The 20,319-nt window shown below is 37.7% G+C and overlaps 1 protein-coding gene and 1 long non-coding RNA gene across 2 annotated transcripts; one reads left to right on the top strand and one right to left on the bottom strand.

The window, feature by feature from the left end:
- Positions 1-1,526: 1,526 nt before the first annotated feature.
- Positions 1,527-20,097, bottom strand: LOC116159570. The gene is made up of 2 exons (XM_031472582.1): positions 19,897-20,097; positions 1,527-1,856 (listed from the first exon to the last, which is right to left on the bottom strand). Exons 1-2 carry the CDS (start codon positions 20,088-20,090, stop codon positions 1,535-1,537), a joined length of 516 nt encoding a protein of 171 aa, XP_031328442.1. The 5' UTR covers positions 20,091-20,097; the 3' UTR covers positions 1,527-1,534.
- Positions 14,001-14,706, top strand: LOC116159571. The gene is made up of 4 exons (XR_004143007.1): positions 14,001-14,071; positions 14,123-14,298; positions 14,340-14,472; positions 14,524-14,706. It is a non-coding gene; the product is annotated as an uncharacterized LOC116159571 (long non-coding RNA).
- Positions 20,098-20,319: the final 222 nt, after the last annotated feature.

Below are 20,319 nucleotides of genomic sequence, written 5' to 3'. Positions count from 1 at the left end.
AAATTAGCTACCTGACACTTTGTTCCGCGCATCTTGTATGGTCACCAAACACGTGATTGGGTCAATTTTTTATGTCTAGTGCTAATTGTTTTTGTTCATGACTTCGGTTGGCACTATTTTCTTGTGCTAAAGTGTGCCTCTTCGTGATCGCCGTGTAGACTCCACATCGCAGACGAGACAAATTGTTTTCCAGTAACTTTCGCATGGTTACCGGTACTTCGCCTTGATTGTTAATGCGCTTTTTTGTCAATTCTTTTAATTTATTTGAAAAATTTTTGCAGATATGATTGACGCGTTCTATTTTTTCAATCATTTGTTGGAGTGCGTAGGGTGCAGATTTCCGTAAAGTGTCCATAAGACTACTATCTCTATCCCCTGAAAAAGAAATGCAGTATAGTAAATACCTATGTAAAAAAGAGAAGTAAGTGGTTGTTTGGATTCACCGGGTAGTTTTTAAAATTCATGACACAAAATTGTTTTCTTTTGTTCCAAATATCAAGGTTTTGTAAGAGCAGCTACTTGAATTTCAATAAGAATTGGCAGACATTACAACCACAACCTAAGTATAGTGGGTACTATACATATATACAATTGTTATTCGATATAACTGTGTACAAAATACATACAGATTACTTTTGTGTATTTCAAACCATACATTTCAATGCTTTGCTTGAATCCTTCTGCGAGGATATCGGCTTTAAAACAAACGTGGTCAGGAGCATCCTCTTATAAATTGGTAGATTTATCACAGATAATGCAAAATGTGTTCCGAACACCCATGTATAAAATTTTTTTAGTATGGTACCCAATAATGCAGGCCTAATAAATAAGAGGAATTACTAATATTCTCAACGTACGTTTACCTACGTCCTACATACCATACCAGACAAGGAGCTGAAATTACATTCGCCAAAGTTCCGTCCAGTGATTTCAGCATTTCCGTCACTGTCTATGAATCCAGCCTCCTGCGCTGCTTCTTTCTCTACTTTTGCAGCATTTTCCATTTTCTTCCTTGCAGACGTTTTGATGGATTCCTTGACTTTCCTTTGCAATGAAAAGAATTTTCTGGATGACATCGTTGGAATATCTAATAATTTGCACCGTTCTTCCATTTGTGTAAAGCTTTGTCCGGTACACATTGGCGCAAATACCTGTTTAAAATAGTTATTTATATAACAAGAGCGCGAAGTTCAATTTCGCGCATTGAGACTGAAGGTATTTTGACGAGGCGAATAACTTCGCGCTAGCGTTATATACAATATATATACAATATTTTTTCTACAACTGAACCGATTGTTAATTAAATTTGCTGTTTAAGTTCAACTTTGGCACGTGCGCGAAATACTTTTTTCACTGTTGACGATTTCGCGCACGTTGTCAAGGGCAACGCTTCGAAATTCGTCAGAAAATGACAGGTTTTTTTGACATTTGTAGAAAAAATAAATACTTAGCTGCTATTATTATATTCAAATTTAAAACAGAACAACAATTTCTATTATGCGAATTGCGAATACTACTACCTCTTCTAGTACATTTATAAATAATTCTGATCTAAGAATGTTAACATTACCATGTTTGCATTTATGTCCATGTTATTATTGCCGTTCGGATCAGATGATATTTTCTCATTGCTTTGGCACATATCACATTTGAAGTGTAAATCTGTTGAAAGTCTCCTTCTTACTTCCTTCACAAATTTCATGTTGTTTGCTGAACATCCGTATACCGATTCATGGTTACCAAATTTTGAAAGGTGTTGAATTAAGGAGTGTAGGTCAAAAATTCTTCGTCCACTTTCAATTACATCTGCGTCATTTATTGTTTTTCTTTCAATTTCAAGTTCCTCCGTCTCCATGCTGCAAACAATGAAATGAATACACTAAACAAACAAAACAACACGAGCTCCTGGGTATGGCTATAGCATGTGCAAAACCAATTTTTAAACTTGATGTTAGTTTTGCTTTTATTTAAAGTGTATATGTATGAAATTTCCGGAAATTTTATTTAATTGCTTGTATAAATAAGAAAGTTGGCACTGCACATCACACACAAAACCAAATTTTGAAAATGGCGCTACATTTGCTTTTATTCCAAGTGGCTATGTATCAAATTTCATTTGAATGCCTGCATAAATAAGAAAGTTGGCACTGCGCATGCGCAAAACCAAATTTTGAAACTAGCGTTAAATTTGGTTTTATTCCAAGTGGCTATGTATCAAATTTCATTTAAATCCCTCCATAGTTTGCAATTCGGCTTATAAACGGTCGAGATGCGATAAGGGCGCTGTGAATGTTGATCGATTAGGCTCAATTTTTGGAATTGCGTTTTATATCGCTAAAGCTATAAGCATATTGAATTTCATGCAATTCGGTTCATAACTCGCGGAGATGTCAAAAGAGCCTTCCTTATTTTTTGGGCTACATTGCCAATTCACGAACTCCGATCTACAAATTTGATAAAGAATCCATCTACTAAATTTTATCATAATCGGTCCATTCGTTATCGAGATATCGTGCTAACGGACGGACAGACACCGCAAAATTGTAAACTCGCTAGGAGCTCGTCAATAAACCGATACAATGAAATATTGAAGGATCCTCAGTATTACCTTTACTTTTTAACGACCATTTATTTTCACCTTGCAAAATACATACAGTCAACAAAACGCATCAAATTCATTTCTTGGTCATTGAGAAAATGCACTTAGTCTTTTTCCCAACAATCTTGGTGCATGAATAACGATGTTGACATGCTTTGGTCAAAATACATACGGTCGCGAAGGATGCATTAAATTCATGTCTATGGCATTGAAATAATGTTGTTAGTCTTTTTCCTAACGATCTCGGTGCAAGAATAACAACTTTGATATGTTTTGAGCAAAATCCATGTGGTCGCTAAAATGCATCAAATTCATGTATTGGGTATCGAAATAATGCTCTTGCGATTTTGATGCATGAATAACAATTTTGACATGTTTTGATCAAAATACATATGTAGACTTAGCTTCTGCAACTACGAGCCCTAACACAAAAATGTTCGGACATGAACTAATATTATGTTAAAGTTTTAATTTTTATTTTTATTGATTAAAAATCATGTTTAATTAATATCAGACATTTAAGTATATTATTAGTACTGCATATTAACAATTTTGTTCTTAACTAATAACTTGTTACATCTCCTCTTGTCTTAATAACTGCATTTATTCTGCTAGGCAAAGTTCTAACGAGCTTTACACAGTCTTCTGCACTAAAAGCATCCCATATGTTTTGTAATTTTATCCGCAAATAGGGAATGTTTCTCTGTGGATCATTTCTTAAATGTTGCTTCATTTTATGCCACACGGTTTCAATCACGTTTAGATCGGGACTACAGGAAGGCTAATCAAGGACGGAAATATCATTTTCTTCAAACCATCTTTTCGTCGCCTTGGCCGTGTGACATGACGCCCCATCTTGTTGGAAAGTAAAATTTCCATCAGGTGATAAACTTTGAAGTGACAGTAACAAATTGGTTTCAAGGATATTTTGGTACTTTTCAGCGTTTACTGTACCGTTTACAAAATGTAGCTTCCCAACACCGAAAGCAGACATGCTTCCCCATACCATTACACCTGATGGAAACTTTACTTTTCTCTTTAGGCAGTCTTTATGATATGCTTCATTTTTATTTCTGATAACACGCGATCGGAGGTCACCCACACAGACATCAAATTTTGATTCATCGCTAAAAATGATCCTTTTCCAGTGCTCGTATGTCCATTTTGCTCGTTCCTTAGCCCATACTAATCGTCTTTTCTTTTGTTTTTCAGTCAGCAACGGCTTTTCTTCTGCCTAAAGCGAAGATTGTGCTGAATAAATATGACTAAATATGCCCTTAACGGCACATACCTTATAAAAATGTAATCCAGACTTATGAATCCACCTTCGACAAGTTTCTCGTGACACATTTTCACCTGTTTCTTCATTCCATTTTGCTATGTCCCGGACGGTAGCTCGACGACCAGCGTTGCAAATCCGTACAAGAGATCTTTGCATTCTTGGACTGACCTTACGTGGTCTACCAACACCAGTTCTTAAAACTTCAATTGAACCCGTTTCCCCATACTTTTTTACAATGTCTGCCACCGTAGATTTCGCAACATTTATTAGTTTACCAATATCCCGAAAGGTCTTCCCTTGATGAAACAATCTTAAGATTAAACTTCTGATGGCACTATTTGTTGCTTTACTGCGCGACATTTTTGGGAAAACAGATTCAGTGAACTGATTTAAATTAAAATGTCACTTTGATTTCCATGGTTTCCATGGCTTACTATTTTTTTTACATTGGGCGCGTTCATAAGACACAACTGTTGTGGAACAGTTACCGATACGTCTTATAATTACGTCGCTACTTTTACGCTCTTTAGTAGTAGTAGTCGGCCATTTTTAGTAGCGCTACATATGTCAAAGTAGCATCGAGATAGTATAAATGGAGACGCTATTTAGCATCTAAACAATACTATTAAAATGGGACCTATTTTTATTATTATTGTTTTTAAGCTTAATTACCAAATGTAATAATGTGTTACAAATATGGAACGATTATAAAAAAAAGTGCAAGATACACATAGAATTTAATTTCTCAACAACAGAGATACATATATAGGTACATAGTTATAGAGATTATCCTTCGTAATTTCCGATGCACGCCAAAAAATTTAATAACGCCGTTGTAATGCTGCATTGCTAAGCAATATCTAATACTGAAACTATTACGTAATCTTTGTAACTATTAGAAGAAAGGAAGTAAACTATCACTGTAGTTGAAGTGTATTGAAAGATTACTACATTGAGATAAGAGGTAGGTAAATTCTTGGACCATAATAATGACGGATGATGCATCGCAAATTTTGTTGGATAAACTATAGATATAAATTATTGACCTTTAAACAATAAGTTTATTGCTTTGATGTCTGATGCTCATTGCCTTATTTGCTTTACTTTTACCTAAATAAATCATCCTTATATTTAAGTACTTATCTATAACGCTTTTAATTAACAAAATCCTATGATTATCGAAAACAGATTGACTAAAACTATGCCTATTTAAACACAAAAATACATCAGAATCCATAAACTCCGTTAAAATATTATTTTTTATATGGTTAATAGCGGATAAATTTGGCAGAGAGGTTAACATTTTACATTTTATATATTGCTCACATTTTATTGAAATTTTTATAACATCTTCAGATGGATATTGTAAACCGGTTTTGTTTTTTAAGTCTATAAACGAAAACAGAAATAAATCTCTATTATCGCTTATTAAAGTCTCTATGCAGTCTACACAGATCAATTTTTTTTTTAAATAATAAACTACGTATCCCGCTATATAAGTGATAATGTACTTTGAATATAGTGATATCGGATCAGGCAAATAATCATGATCATTTTCAACTTGATTAGAGTTCTCCAAATTATCACCATATACCAAATATTCTGTAGATGTGAAATTAATGTGTTGGATGGGATTGCACTTTAAAATTGAAAGTTCTTCGAGTGGAATACAATTTCCATGAAAACTTTCTTTCAGTTCTACATGAACAAGCAGTTTTTTATATGCCGCTTGAAATTGCCTGGCTGTTGGATTATTATTATGACCACCATGAGACCTAATAGAACAAAAAAATAATTCCAAGTGGTCTTGTGATATTTTATACAAAGGCAAAAATTTCAAAAGTTTTTTTTCTGTAATCAAACTGTTAAAAAGAAATTTGGTACTTGAAATACACACTCTTAAACCTAAGAAACCTGTATGTCTATCAGTTTCTAATAACAATGGGCCATCCCTCGAAGATTTCAAACCTGCGATATAATTGTCCGCGTTGTCTAAAAACAGTGATATTTCGGTAAAATTGTTTTCTGACAAAGGTTTTTTATATCCCATTTGAAACAAATTTCTGGAATTTAAAACGTCAAACAGATTATTTATTCGTTCGGTAAATTCTATTGTTGGACCGACATTCTCAAACTGTTGCAGTTTTAGCACTTCATTACAAAACTTAAACGCAAGAGCCACGCTTTCACTAAATAATTGCGTTGCCAACCTAACTTTCATTATGTGCTTCTTAAATGCTATATGTGCTGCCCTAAGTTTATTAGCCAAATGAAACGATTCACTTTCCTGGAGGTTGTGTAAAAGAGTAAAATACTTCCACTGGATTTTCCCGTAAGAAATGATTTTTTATCCCCCAATGTATTCCTAACGAGTTTAACCATGTGGGAGGGATCTAAAAACACAGCAACATGTTCATCACAAGATGGATGCTTGAATGTGGTTTTTAAGACGGTGTGCTTCATAATGCAACCCAGCCGATTAGACATACTGATATTTGTAGGAGCACCATCAAATGTCAAACTTACTACCATGACCCCAATATCATAACATTTTCTAAGGCATTCTAATACCAGGCCAGCTTTTTGTTCAGCTTTAATACCAGCGATAAAAAATAGCCCACCGGTATCTTCCAATTGTCATTTATGCAAGTGAGCAAAAATACAAGTGATTCTTTTGCAATTGCAGACTCTTGTGATCCTGTTCCCATATCGACGTATCCGTATGTCTTTCCTTGGCTTGGAACCCATTCCTCGTGCTGACGAATGGCCATCTTATCCATAATAAGAGAACAGATTATTTTATTTTTTGAGCCAGCCACTTTTAGTCGTAGAGCATTAAATGCCTCACTGGTAAAACCAGGTAAACCATTTAAACTTTGGTACCACCTGCTTATAGTTCTAGTATGGGGTAGGCAAGTATTAAATGTCCTTCTGACATATTTGTACGCAGCAGAGGAATAATAATGCAAAGTTAGTGCAAATACCTTTAGACCTTCTGAATATTTTATCGGCATTTTTTTTCATTGCCTTTTGAATTTGCCTGTGATACAGTTCCTGGGGCCCAGCTAGCCTAGAAATCAAATCTAAAGGTTCTTCCTCCAAAAATCTTTTTGCTTTGCAAATTGTCTATAATCGATTTCATGTCGGAAATTTTTTTATTCTTTCTTTCATTTTGTTTTCTGAGTAAGGCAATTTTCTTTTTTCTAGCATTGCTTGTTCTTGTTACGCTTTGCAATTTATTCAACATTTTCCTCTTTCTTGGAGAAACAACGTCCTTACTATCTGGGCTTGTTCTTAAGGGACTAACAAAGGGCGCACCACTTATGGCTACAGGCTGAAAGGTGTTTGCAGTTGAAGTAGTAGTTGACATCGAAGGATCAGCTTCATCCCATAAAGATAACAATGCTGAGTGTGTTGACAATGATTCGGGAATCAATTGAGTGGATGCTGGTCTTAATAATACATTTGATAGTATTCTTATTTTTGCGGGTGGTGATTCAATAACCTGCAATAAGAATACCTATGCAGTATTAGATATACAATTGTACTTAAAAATATAGAGGATATTAAGAGAAAACAAGACTTCAAACTCTTTGCAGTTGTAGTCAAAGTCAACAGTCCTTACAAATAAGGCAACACTTGATCCTTCTTTTCATTTTTAAGATTTTGAAGTTAAACATGCATTATTATCAAATAACACATTTTTTTTGTTGTCAAAAATGATGTTTTTTTGGAAGCACAGTCTAGTCGGTGCACAAATCACAGCCTTAAATTATTTGCACAATCTTATTCACTTACCTGATCTACATGTATTGTAGGGACCGCATCTTGTTTCAGGCGGACGTAACACCTTGATGTTCTATCAAACGCTTCCTCAGAAAAATGTCTTGAGCAAATAACACTATGTTTTGTGGGTTTCCAGTTGGCCCGAGAGACAAAATCAACCCAAAGTTGACAACGATCATCATTTTTGGGAAATCTGAAATTAACAAAGTTTACCAAAACGAAAACGAATGCCTAATACAATATAACTAGACAACATACTTTGTAAAAACACATAACTATTTATGGAAATCTTAGAACTTCGCAGAATGAAGCAAATATAACTTTAAGTAGTTTAAGTTTATTTGTGTAGGTGCGAATGGGGTAGTTTTAAAAGCTATCAGTAAATATCAAATGACTAAGTACCTATACCTAACTTTTCTTGGTGCAATTGAATTGTGAAAGTTAAGTTGACAAATGGTGCATAATAGGTACCTACAATATGCATAGGTCGGCTTTATCGTGATTAAATTGACAGTAAGTAGGTACCTAAACTAAATGCTGAAATTCTATCAATACTAGCCTGTATTGTGTTTGTACTTACCTATGAAAAGTTATTCCAGTTATTTTCTTTTTGTCAATCCCATCCCGGGCATAACAACTCCGCACAGCACAACACACCTTGTCGATAAAACGCAATTTATATAAATAGACCGCAATAATTACGGAAATAATTCGTAAATCACAACACAACACAAAATCTGACGGATGACGGATGTGTAGTAACAATATGGCGGACCGGGTCCCGCTTTGGTCACTTGAAGTGATTTCTTGCGAGGTAACTTACGTGTACCTGAGTATGTACCAGTATGCTGGAAGTTACCTATTACATCACCGTTAATGACGTAATTGGTTATATGGAAGTAAGATCACCTGAAAATCGAAAGTTAGGCATAACATAACCTTGTTTTGTTTCTGTGTTTTTGTTGTAATTTTTACTTGTACCTATGTCGATATTAAGTAATAATAGTATGTGGATGAATGCATTATTAGAAGAGTTTTGTATAGATGATACTTTGACCACAAGTGTGCACATAGTAATGCATTTTCTATTAAAAGCCGTTCCTGAGTGGACCAAATTTATTGTATTGCAAAAGCAAAGGAAATGCCATTTTCGTATGCCACTTTGTTATGAGGAATGGATAACAAGAGGTATTATTACTACAGCCCTGATTCTTGCTCTGAGAGGAGATGCTCTGGATGTGTTGAGGACCATCCCCGAGGATCAACAGAACTTCCAACAAATAGTAGCGCGACTCGAAATGCGATATGGCGATAAACACCTTCAGCAAGTTTACTATGCCCAAGTCAAGAACCGAATGCAGAAACCTGGAGAAAGTTTGCAGGAACTTGAAGCGGACATCGCTAGACTGATTCGATTGGCATACCCTACGGCACCGGAGAGCTTTCTTGATCAACTGGCTGTACAAACATTTATCGATGCCGTTCGTGATGGAGATGCCCAGCAGGCTTTGAGACTGGCTAGGCACGACAAAATTGAGAAAGCTTTGGCCCATGCGTTAGAATTCGAAGCCGCCAAGAAAGCTAGTCATGGAAGTGCGCGAGTACGTATGGTGGAACCTCGCAGTGAGAGCCGGGTAAGAACCATCGAAGAGGAAGGTGGCTCTGAAAGTTTTGAAGAAAAGGTCAGTAAAGTAGTGGAAGAAAAGGTCAATAAAGCAATACAGTCACTGGCAAAGAAACGTGAACCACGATGTTGGAATTGCGGCGAGATTGGACACGTTCGCCGCAACTGCCAAAAACCATTACAGCAGCCGGAAAACTAAGAAAGGTCGACAGGAAGGGGCTATCGTCGACCTGCAGAAACAAAGCCCCGATCTTCACTGTAAACATTACGTCGTCTGGAAAAGTTCTGAGCCTGTACATCGATGGCCGAGTTAATGGAGAAGACAGATCCTTGCTAGTAGACACAGGTGCAACAAGAACTATTGCAAGACCAGAGTTATTGAAGAATCATTCTCGGATCTCATCTTCGACCGTGCAGTTAAAAACAGCAACTGGTGAAAGAATAAAAACGCACGGAGAAATACAAATGTCTGTCACCATCGGAAAGACCACCATCAATCACCAGGTGCTAATTGCTGATATTTCTGATCAATTCATCTTGGGGATGGATCTTCTTAAGAAACTCGGAGCTGTGTTAGACGTGAAAAAGGGCGTGTTAAAGGTCGGCGATGAAGAACTCCCTTTCCATGAAGACAAAGAAGATGTCATCCGCCTGTTAACCACTCATGACGTCATTATACCCGGACTTAGTGAAAAAATTATAATGACCACTTTAGATGGATATTGTCGCCAGGGAAGCCTACGGATAGTCGAAGCACTAAACCAAAAGGAATTTCTAGTGGCTAGGGCTCTGGTAAAAGTTCAAAATGGCGTTCCGATTCGAATTATGAATTTGAAAGATAGTCCTGTTAAGCTAAGCAAACGAACTGCAGTTGGACAGTGTGTGCCCATCTCGGCTATTCGCTCTGTGAAATCGGAAAATCTATCTAAAGGAAAGTATCCAAGAGAGCTGATAGATATGGTCATTAAAAACACTCCAGATTTGGACAATAGACAACGACAAAAGGTGAAAAATATGCTTGTGGAATTCCGAGATGTGTTCGCGGTAAACGACCAGGACAAGGGCAAGACAAGCATAGTCACCCATAAAATAAATACTGGCAATTCCCAACCGATTAGACAACAGCCAAGGCGACTCCCATTGGCTAAACGAGACGAAGCGGAAGAGATTATTAGAGACATGAGAAAACAAGGTGTCATCGAGCCATCGAATAGTCCTTGGTCATCACCGATAGTGCTTGTAAAGAAGAAGGATGGCTCCACAAGATTTTGCGTTGACTACCGTCTGTTAAATTCGGTCACCAAGAAAGATAGCTATCCACTGCCAAGAATAGACGACACCTTGGACACTTTATCTGGAGCCCAATGGTTTTCCACACTCGATCTAAAGAGTGGTTATTGGCAAGTGGGGATGGAATCGACAGACCGAGAGAAGACCGCGTTTTCTATAGGCTCTGGACTTTGGCAATTCACAGTAATGCCTTTCGGATTGTGTAATGCCCCCGCGACGTTTGAGAGACTTATGGAAGCAGTTCTAAGGGGACTAACGTGGCAGACATGTCTGGTATATTTGGATGATGTAATTGTCGTAGGAAAAACTTTTGAAGAACACCTAAAGAACCTGAGAGAGGTGTTTGGACGATTACGAGAGGCCAATTTAAAACTAAGTCCCAAGAAATGCTTTATGTTCCAAAAAGAAGTTAAATATTTGGGGCACATCGTATCTCGTGATGGTGTTACAGCTGACCCAGAGAAGATTATAGCGATTCAAGAGTGGCCGATTCCTGAGAACAAGCACGAGATTCGAAGTTTCCTCGGTTTGTGCACCTATTATAGACGATTCGTGAAAGGATTTGCCAACATTGCCAAACCATTAATAAAGTTGACAGAAGAAGGCAATGAGTACGAATGGAGTGAAGACTGTCAAAGAGCTTTCGAACATCTCCGGCAGGCTCTTACTAGCGCACCTATCCTTGGCTACCCCAGAAATGAGGGAAAGTTTGTGCTAGATACCGATGCCAGTAACACCGCCATTGGAGCTGTTCTCTCTCAATTGCAAGACGGACAGGAAAGAGTCATTGCCTATTTCAGCAAAGTACTGTCGAAACCCGAGAGGAATTATTGTGTGACTAGGCGAGAGCTCCTGGGTGTGGTAAAGGCATGCGAACATTTCCATAAGTACCTTTACGGCCGCAAGTTCCTGATAAGGACAGATCATGCAGCGCTAAAGTGGCTCTTGCAGTTCCGAAACCCAGAAGGACAGGTGGCAAGATGGTTAGAACGTCTTCAGGAATATGACTACGACATTGAACACAGGGCTGGAAAAGTTCACAATAATGCAGACGCTTTGTCAAGAAGACCGTGCAAGGACAACTGCACACATTGTTCTAAAATAGAAGACAAGATTGGCCATCTGCGGCGAACAACTGTAGAGAGTGAGGAGTGGAAGCCAAGCGAAATCAAAACGGCCCAAGAAAACGACCCAAGTATAAAATCTGTTCTGAATTGGATGCGCCACGGACAAAGACCAGACTGGCAAGACATTAGTGCCACAAGTCCTGAAGTAAAGAGTTATTGGGGCCAATGGAATAGCGTGACTCTGAAAGACAACCTGTTGTATAGGACCCTTGAAAGTGAAGATGGCACCGAATCGACGCTGCAATTAGTAGTACCTAGAAGCAAAGTGTCGGAAGTATTGCGAAAATTGCATGACGGCGCTTCCGGAGGACACTTTGGTATTACGAAAACGTTGCAAAGGGTACGTGAGCGATTCTATTGGGTCAACCGTAAAGAAGATGTCCGGCGATGGTGTCAAAAATGCGAGTTATGTGCTACTGGAAACGGACCAGTTTCCAAGAAGAAGGCACCCATGAGGCAGTATAACGTTGGTAGTCCGATGGAACGAGTTGCTATCGATATCGCAGGACCGTTTCCCGAGACAGATGGCGGAAATAAATATATCCTAGTCGCTATGGATTATTTCACAAAGTGGACTGAAGCTTACGCCATTCCAAACCAAGAAGCAGCAACAGTTGCAGAAGTGTTGGTAAAGGATTTCTTTACACGTTTTGGTGTTCCTATAGAAATCCATTCAGACCAAGGAAGGAACTTTGAATCGGCTTTGTTCCAAGATGTTTGTCGATTGGTAGGAGCCAATAAAACAAGAACAACACCTTTGCATCCTCAGTCAGATGGAATGGTGGAGAGAATGAATCGAACGATGGGTAAATATCTTTCAAAAGTCGTGGCAGAACATCAGAAAAATTGGGATCAGTACCTCCACCTGTTCCTTATGGCATATCGATCAGCCGTCAACGAGACCACGGGTCAGACTCCTGCCTGCCTTATGTTGGGTCGTGAACTACGTCTTCCATGTGATCTCGAGTTTGGGCGTAAACCCCATGAAGAATATGTCGCAGGTGAAAATTATGTTGACCAACTAAAGGCCAAGATGAACGATATTCACGACTTGGCTAGAAGTCATATTCAGATTGCCAGCGATCGCATGAAAAATCAATACAACCTCCGCTCGGTCAATGAAACTTTTGAAGCTGGAGATCTGGTATGGCTGCACAATCCACAGAGACGAAGGGGTCTTTCTCCCAAGCTACAAAGACAATGGGAAGGTCCGTATGAGGTGATCAAGAAAATAAATGACGTGATATATCGTATCAGAATGAACCACCGAAAACCGAAAGTTGTCCACATTAATCGACTCGCACGATATGCCGGATCCAACAACAACGAAGAAGTTAGAGGTATTCGAGAAGAGGAACGCAGCTTTGGGATCGAGCCAAACTTTAACGATTTTATGTCAAATTACGCCCAGCGGAAGAAAGCTCGATTTGGCGTTACTCAGGAAATTTGTCAAAATATTTTTGAGCTTCCGGTTAACGTTTCCATCGCCCATTGTGTCGCCGAAGACCTTCGCATGAGTAAAGGTATAGCTTCCGTATTCCGGAAAAGATTTGGAAGAATAGACGAGTTGATAAAGCAAAGACCACGAGTGGGTAAAGTACTGCGCTTGGAAGATAGTCAACGCTCTTTGTTCTACTTGGTTTCGAAGAAAACGTCAGAAGGCAAACCCACCTATGAAAACCTCTGGTCTGCTTTAAAAAGCTTAAAGAAACTCATGGCATACTATGACATAAATAGCTTGGCGATCCCGAAGATTGGATGTGGTTTAGATGGGTTGGACTGGAAGATAGTGCGAACCATGATCGAAGTGATTTTTAGAAACACTAGCGTTCGAATTACAGTATGCTGCTTCAACCCACAGGGGACGACCCTCCGCAAAACTGTGGACTGTTACTTTTTCAAGAAAGGTGTTTGTCGAGCAGGCTCTGACTGCAGATTCCGACACGAGGCATTAAAAAGTAATACTAACGCAGTTTCTGAACGAGACGTCCAGAATTAAGAAGGGGGCAGTGTAACGGAAATGCCCCAGACATGACGTCGCCTTTGGCGTTCTGGAATTTTCTACGCGTATTCTAGAATGTTCGGGACTTACATTGCTTGCGTGTATAAATGGTTGCGGACCGAACATCGCGGGAGTTAGTCTACTATCGAACGAGATCGAGCACGGAAATATAAATTGCGAAGTGTGTGTGATATAATAATCGATATAAATTGTGCGGTTTTTATAGTGTTTTAGTTTTGTTTAATAAATATTGATATAAATCGAACCCGAATTTATAAATCACTTTACAATATTAAGTGGCCTAATGCGGAAGATTGCGAACAAATTGCAAATGATTTTCAACAGCGTTGTAATTATCCAGGTAAGGACATTTTTAAACCGCACAGCAATCAGCGTAATATGTTGTTCCTAGATGTGATTGGTGCTATTGACGGTTGCCACATAACTTGTAAAATACCCAAGGAGCAGCATGACAGTTATCAGGATCGCAAGTTTTGCCATTCCATTACCCTTCAAGGAGTGTGTATTTCCTCCAGATTATTTACTAATATTTCTGTTGGTTATCCAGGATCTGTGCATGATGCACGAGTAAGATAGTTTATGCAAACCTACAATCATGCTGTTAATAGTTTTGTAGATACTTAGAGAATCGGACTTGGGAAAAATCTGTGAAACTAACTGTTTCAATCTGTTTTACGGTAGATACCACTTGGTGGGAGATTCCGCATATCCATTAAGGTCATGGTTAATAACTCCGTATAGGTAGACACAAATACAAATAATTGCACATAGGTATTTATTGTTGTGGTTTAGGAACACTGGAATTATGCCGCTGCAACGGAAACACAACTACGCACATAGTGTGACACGGGTTGTAATCGAAAATACTTTCGGCATGTTGAAAGGCCGTTGGAGGATTTTAAATTTTGTTAATGTATATACCATTGAAAAGGCTATTGATATTATAACCGCATGTTGTATACTGCATAATTTTTGCTTGTTTACTTGTGATATATATGAAGTAGATGTCACATCAAGTGAACATGATAGTTGTGATACTTATATTGGCCGTAGAGATCGTGAAGGGACTAGAAAACGCGATTTGATATCACAAACTCTTTAATTCCTTTGTAAAAAAATTATAAATACTGATTTTGCTTGAATAGATATACATATAAAAATATAAACAATTTTTTAATCATCATCATCGCTATCACTAGAATGTCTTCTTCTTTTTCTTGTAGTTTTTTTAACCATTGATTCAAATAACGAAACTATTGTGGCTTTATGGGCATTTTGCTGCTCTAACAATTTATTCTGTGTAGTCATGAGGTTTTCTAATACCTTAAATTGGGAAGTTTGCATATCAATGTTTTCCTTATGCATCGTCAATAATGTTTGTATGACATCTGCTTTGGGTGGTTTTACCGATTTACGTATATTATGGAAATGAGAATCTAGGTGTCGTGTATGGGATCTTGATAATGGGGTAGAGGATTCGAGTAGATGGGAAGATGATGTGGGTGTCTGTGATCGGGAGGAAGATGACGTGGGGGTGAGTGGTTGCTGGGAAGTTGTTGCACATGGCTGTGGTTGATGGATTACATTTAATTCATCTTGAGTATCTGCTAATTGCAGTGAATCCTTAATATGCCCTAATGTTATTTTGTGTTTATCACCCAAAATGTTATGTAATAGGTCATAATGAGGTGGTGGTTCCCGTGCTTCACCTCCTGTTGTTTTTACATGTTTTATAAAATTTATGTACATTTTGGTCAAATTCTGAAATTTTTGATAGCATTTTTTCCCTCCTTCTTTAGGATTTAGGGGAAATCCAGCACTACCTAGAAGCTCTGCAATTTTCCCCCATATAGACATTTTTACAGTTTTTTTGTCCGCAAATAAAGTTTGAAATTTTGCAGAGTTCCTTAGTTCCAACATGTATTCTGTAGCACGCCTATCAAGGTCGGTCGGTTTCCCTCTACTGCTCCAGATTTCTTGGTCGGTTTCAGCAGCTGCGACTGCGGTTTCAATAGTTTCAGGAGTTTCATCTGTAAACATTATGGTATAATTGAATTCATTCCGATAGCTTTAATATACTAAAAACTATAATTATTTTGCCTTAAGGGTCCCATATACGATACGATTGATCTGTAGAAACAGTGACATATCCTTTTAGATTGATCGTAACAACGGTTCACTCCTTATATGGAGTTTTGTAAGTATATTATAATGCTTATCGTAATGGATAAACGTCTACATACCAGAAATTCGAGAGATATCTATGTCGGCAATTGAAGTGCCTTTGCATACACCGAATTGTTCTAAAAATCCTTCCTCTATTGCCCTTGATATGTACTCTAGCACAAAATTGGCATCTACAAACAAAATGTGTTTATTTCTGTTATGTGTGGTTTTAGTATTATACGAACACATGCCTTTTGAGGTTCACTGATATAAGCAATTAACCTACCTGTTTTTAGTGCTGTTGCAACCACCCCACTATCCGAAAATGTTACAATTTCATTGTTAATTAAGAACTTCACCTCCACTAAAGTATCATCATCTTCTAGACTATTATCCATTATACCTATAAGTAATCTAGAATATAAAGTAACTATCAACCAAGAACTAATGTAAACTCACTACTCACATGTAAACATAAATAAAAGAACCAACCTCACAAATTGAGGTTAGAAAGTTAACTTTACTATTGCTTACTCCAGGTTGAAGGTAGGTAAGGGCATGTTACTTGGTTAGTGGTTACTCTAGCATACTACAGTGTGACGTGACGTCATTAGTTACTCGCCAGAAATTGAAAGCGGTCTTACTGAAGGTTACTTTTCTCGCCAGAAATCGCCTTTGATGTCGTCTCCATCACGATACACTTACACACGGTATGCTCATTATTTTTCTCAAACGCGTTTTCTACTGCGCATTACGTCACCTGCGAACATGTGGCGCCAAAATTCAAATGTTTACGCCAGGGCCGATCTAGTAGTACACATGTCACGCGTGACAGTTTTGCAACTTATAAGTTGTATCTTGTATCTACGAGGTTTACCGTTAATTTGTTGATAGCTAATAATTAATCATTAGTGAAATTTCCAAAATGCCAGGTTCTGTAGTGGCTCAATGGGGCAATTCTAATAGAAAAACAAAAGGAACGGAAATAAAATACTTTCGATTTCGGAAAATTGAAAACTTTTCTCAAAAATGGATTGTTGCAAGTCGTCGTAAGGACAAAATTAACTTGAAAAATGGTGTTACATTAATATTAAGTGGTGTATTTAAGTCTTTCCATTGCTGTTTAATTCTATAGCCGGTATTTGCTCTGAACATGTTGAAGCCAGCCGTTTTGAAGCACCGCTAAGGGAACGATTCCTTAATTAAACCTACTTTTAAAAACAGCGGACATTTGAAAACCTGATGCTTTACCTACTTTAAAACTACCACGTAAAATGAAAATCAAAATAAAAGGGAAACGGAAGAGAAATTCGATCTTTTAATAAAGCATTAATTACATAATATTTACTGAAAAAGCCGCACTTCATGTTTAGGGCCAATATTTTTGATTCGAGTTTATTTCATACGATCACCAAATCCCAGAAATACCCGTCGCGACGATCTCTACACAAAATCAGTGTGATTTGTCGATCTAAGAAGCGTAATTTTGCTCTATATTCTGTGGTTTTGTTCGCACGTGACGTCACGCTAGATGCGCAAGAGCATACCGTTGTAAGTGTATCGTGGTCTCCATTTATACTATCTCGATGCAAAGTAGGGAACGTGACATAAGACCCCAACTGTTACCGATACGCTACGAGGTAGCGTAGCGGTAACTGTTGTGTCTTATGAACAGCTAAATATTGTTATGAATATTATTTTGCGTATATAGTTTAATATTATTTTAATTGAAAACATATTTGTTAATTTGATGTACAAGCAATATATTTAAATATCTTATAATACAAAATCAGGATTTTTAACCGAAAAAAAGAAAAATTCAAACTTTAAGAAAAAAAACATTTTTGTGTTAGGGCTCGTACTTTGCTGCAAAATGCTATCAGAGGCAATTCGAATGAGACTCAAATAAATGGTATTGGCACGATTGATGGAAATGAGAGTAAGTATACGTTAGTGAATGATTATTAAATAAATTCAAATGCAATGTACATTTCAGAATATGCCTCCCGATTCACTTAAATGGTCTACTGCAGCAGTATTACTTTTGCTAGAAATATACAAATGCCACGAAGAGAAGTTGTTTTTGGGAAAGCACTCCCACAAGAAATTCTGGGAAGAGGTGTCCATCATGATGGCGGAAAAGGGACATAAAATTACAGGGTCACAATGTGCGGTGAAGTTACGCAGCTTAAAGAAGACGTACAAAAGTGTGAAAGACCATAACAACATTTCGGGCAACGATAGGCGCACATGGCAGTTTTATGAGGTTTAAGAAAAATTGTAGGTATTAAAACACATTTACCTTTACGCTAAGTTTCTACTTTAATTTTAATATTAGGTATATTTTTCCGATAATGGACGAAATATTTTGCAAAAGGGCTTGGTGCTCACATGTTGCTGTGGCGTCCTCAAGTGGACTATCAGTGAGAAGCAGCATCGAAGGTAGTGAGGAATTAGTTCTGGTAATTTCATAAATTGTTCACTTTAAAGATACTATATATAAGAGAGAGGCAAATGCAGACAAGCTGTATGATTTACTGAAAAAACGTTTGGATCAGAAACAAGAAGAAGGGAAAGAGAAAGCCGAACGGCACAAGCAAGGGATGGAAATGGATGAACAATTTTTTAGATATATTAAAAAAATTAGCTGAAAAGTATTTTACTTTTCTGCACATAAGAAAAAATGTTAAATCCCTTTTAGCGATTCCGGAAGCATTCTGTTTTCCTTCATATGAGATGGATGGTCTCTTCCATTTTCTTGTGGAGTTGGGCGTATGGCGATAACTTCGATTTCATCAATTCTTAATATACAAATATTGTGGACCACACACCGCTATCTCATATTCCGCCATTAAGTCCACTCTTGACATAGGCAGACAGTGCTGCAAATTTTTCTGCATCATTCAGGTAGTTGGCTACTTCCAATTGCCGAAACGCTCTTTGGTCATGAACTGAACCAGAATGTCCACCATAACAATATGTGATCAAAGTCCTATGCTCACCACACCAACTGTTACTGTATCGAAAGGATCGAGGAGAGATCTACAAATGACCTCCAACTTTTTAAGTCGATACGATACACACATTTCTTGGGGATTGAGCAATCGAGTTTGGTCTTTTTCCCAAAAAAAATTGGTGGATAAATAAGGATTTAGATGGATATTGGGCAATAAAGTGATGGATACTAAAATTAATTCTTGATACTTGTCCATCTGGAACCATAAGCTTTCTTATAGCGAAAACCAGAAGTCGATACGAGTTCTTCTCGGTACATAAATAACGATTTTGGCATGTTTTGTTAACAAAAATACACATGGACCACTTCTTGGGCATTGCGCAATTGAATTTCCCAAGAGAATCTATGCATAAATAACGATATTGACATCCTTTGATAAAAATATTTTGGTCACCAAAAATAAACATGTATTATTCCTTGGTTATCGAGCAATCGAGTTTGATCTTTTTCCCAACAAAATTGGTGCTACATAATAATTTTGACCAATCTAGAGCTATAACACGTGATGAATGCCAAAGTTAATTTTTGATAGTCGATACGAGGTCTAGGGACTGAGCTATAGTACGGAACGACACGCAGCCGGACGGAAATGTGAAGTCATAAGCGCTCCACTTTCGTGGATTGCGCTAAAAACGAATTACTTCGTCAGAACCCAGCAAATTATTTTTATTTTCGCTTGCCCGCTCTGTAGATTTATTTGCCCGCTCTTAGTAACTAATCTGGCTACGGCCCTGATTGAATCTATCACAGACAGATCTGTAGGAGTCCATCGTTGTCATTTTACAAATAGCAATCATCAATTGGAGCTGTGGTGGTATCAATGGAGATCCTTGTACCACTCTTATTAAGAATGGCCTCAGCATTTGTAAGAGAAATTCAAAAGTTGTCTTCAACATTCTATTAACAAGAAGTAATGTCATCTTGTGGAAAACGAAGAATTAGTATGTGTCAATAATGGTACTGAAAAACTAATATTTACCAACCTAAAGGGACTGTTGAATTCATAATCCGCAAAGCGGTCGATAATATAGCCGTAATTGGGAATTCGCGGACGAAGTGTACGCTTCTTCCTTTTACATTTAGGTAGCACAAATTCCCACTCATCATCAGAACTTGACGAGTCTTCACTTTCGTATTTTCTACGCATTACAATCACCTTAACGTTAGCGGTATCCATGTTGGAAAACTGTTCAGTCACACGTCAGATGTCACACCATAATCACATCAAGCGTTCCAATTAAGGTTTCGCCCACCACCCCTCTAAGCTAGTGGAACGATAAAACCGCGGTCGTGATCGTAGCGGGCGTTAAGTGGAACGTACCCTAAATGTTTATAATAACTCCTGTCATCACTGACAGATTGACATTAATCAAATTATATATGAAAATGATTTCGGGTAAAATTTA

The sequence above is a fragment of the Photinus pyralis genome, unplaced genomic scaffold, assembly GCF_008802855.1.
Source record: "Photinus pyralis isolate 1611_PpyrPB1 unplaced genomic scaffold, Ppyr1.3 Ppyr1.4_LG1, whole genome shotgun sequence".
NCBI lineage: Eukaryota > Metazoa > Arthropoda > Insecta > Coleoptera > Lampyridae > Photinus > Photinus pyralis.
This window is presented reverse-complemented; position numbering and strand designations above follow the sequence as displayed.

Bases quoted from the DNA above. Each gene is read 5' to 3' on its own strand.
- LOC116159570 (XM_031472582.1), bottom strand. From the start codon at position 20,090: ATGGATACCGCTAACGTTAAGGTGATTGTAATGCGTAGAAAATACGAA. The intron at 1,857-19,896 runs GTTGGTAAATAT...CATTGTTTGCAG, and splicing joins GAATTCAACAGTCCCTTTAG to CATGGAGACGGAGGAACTTG.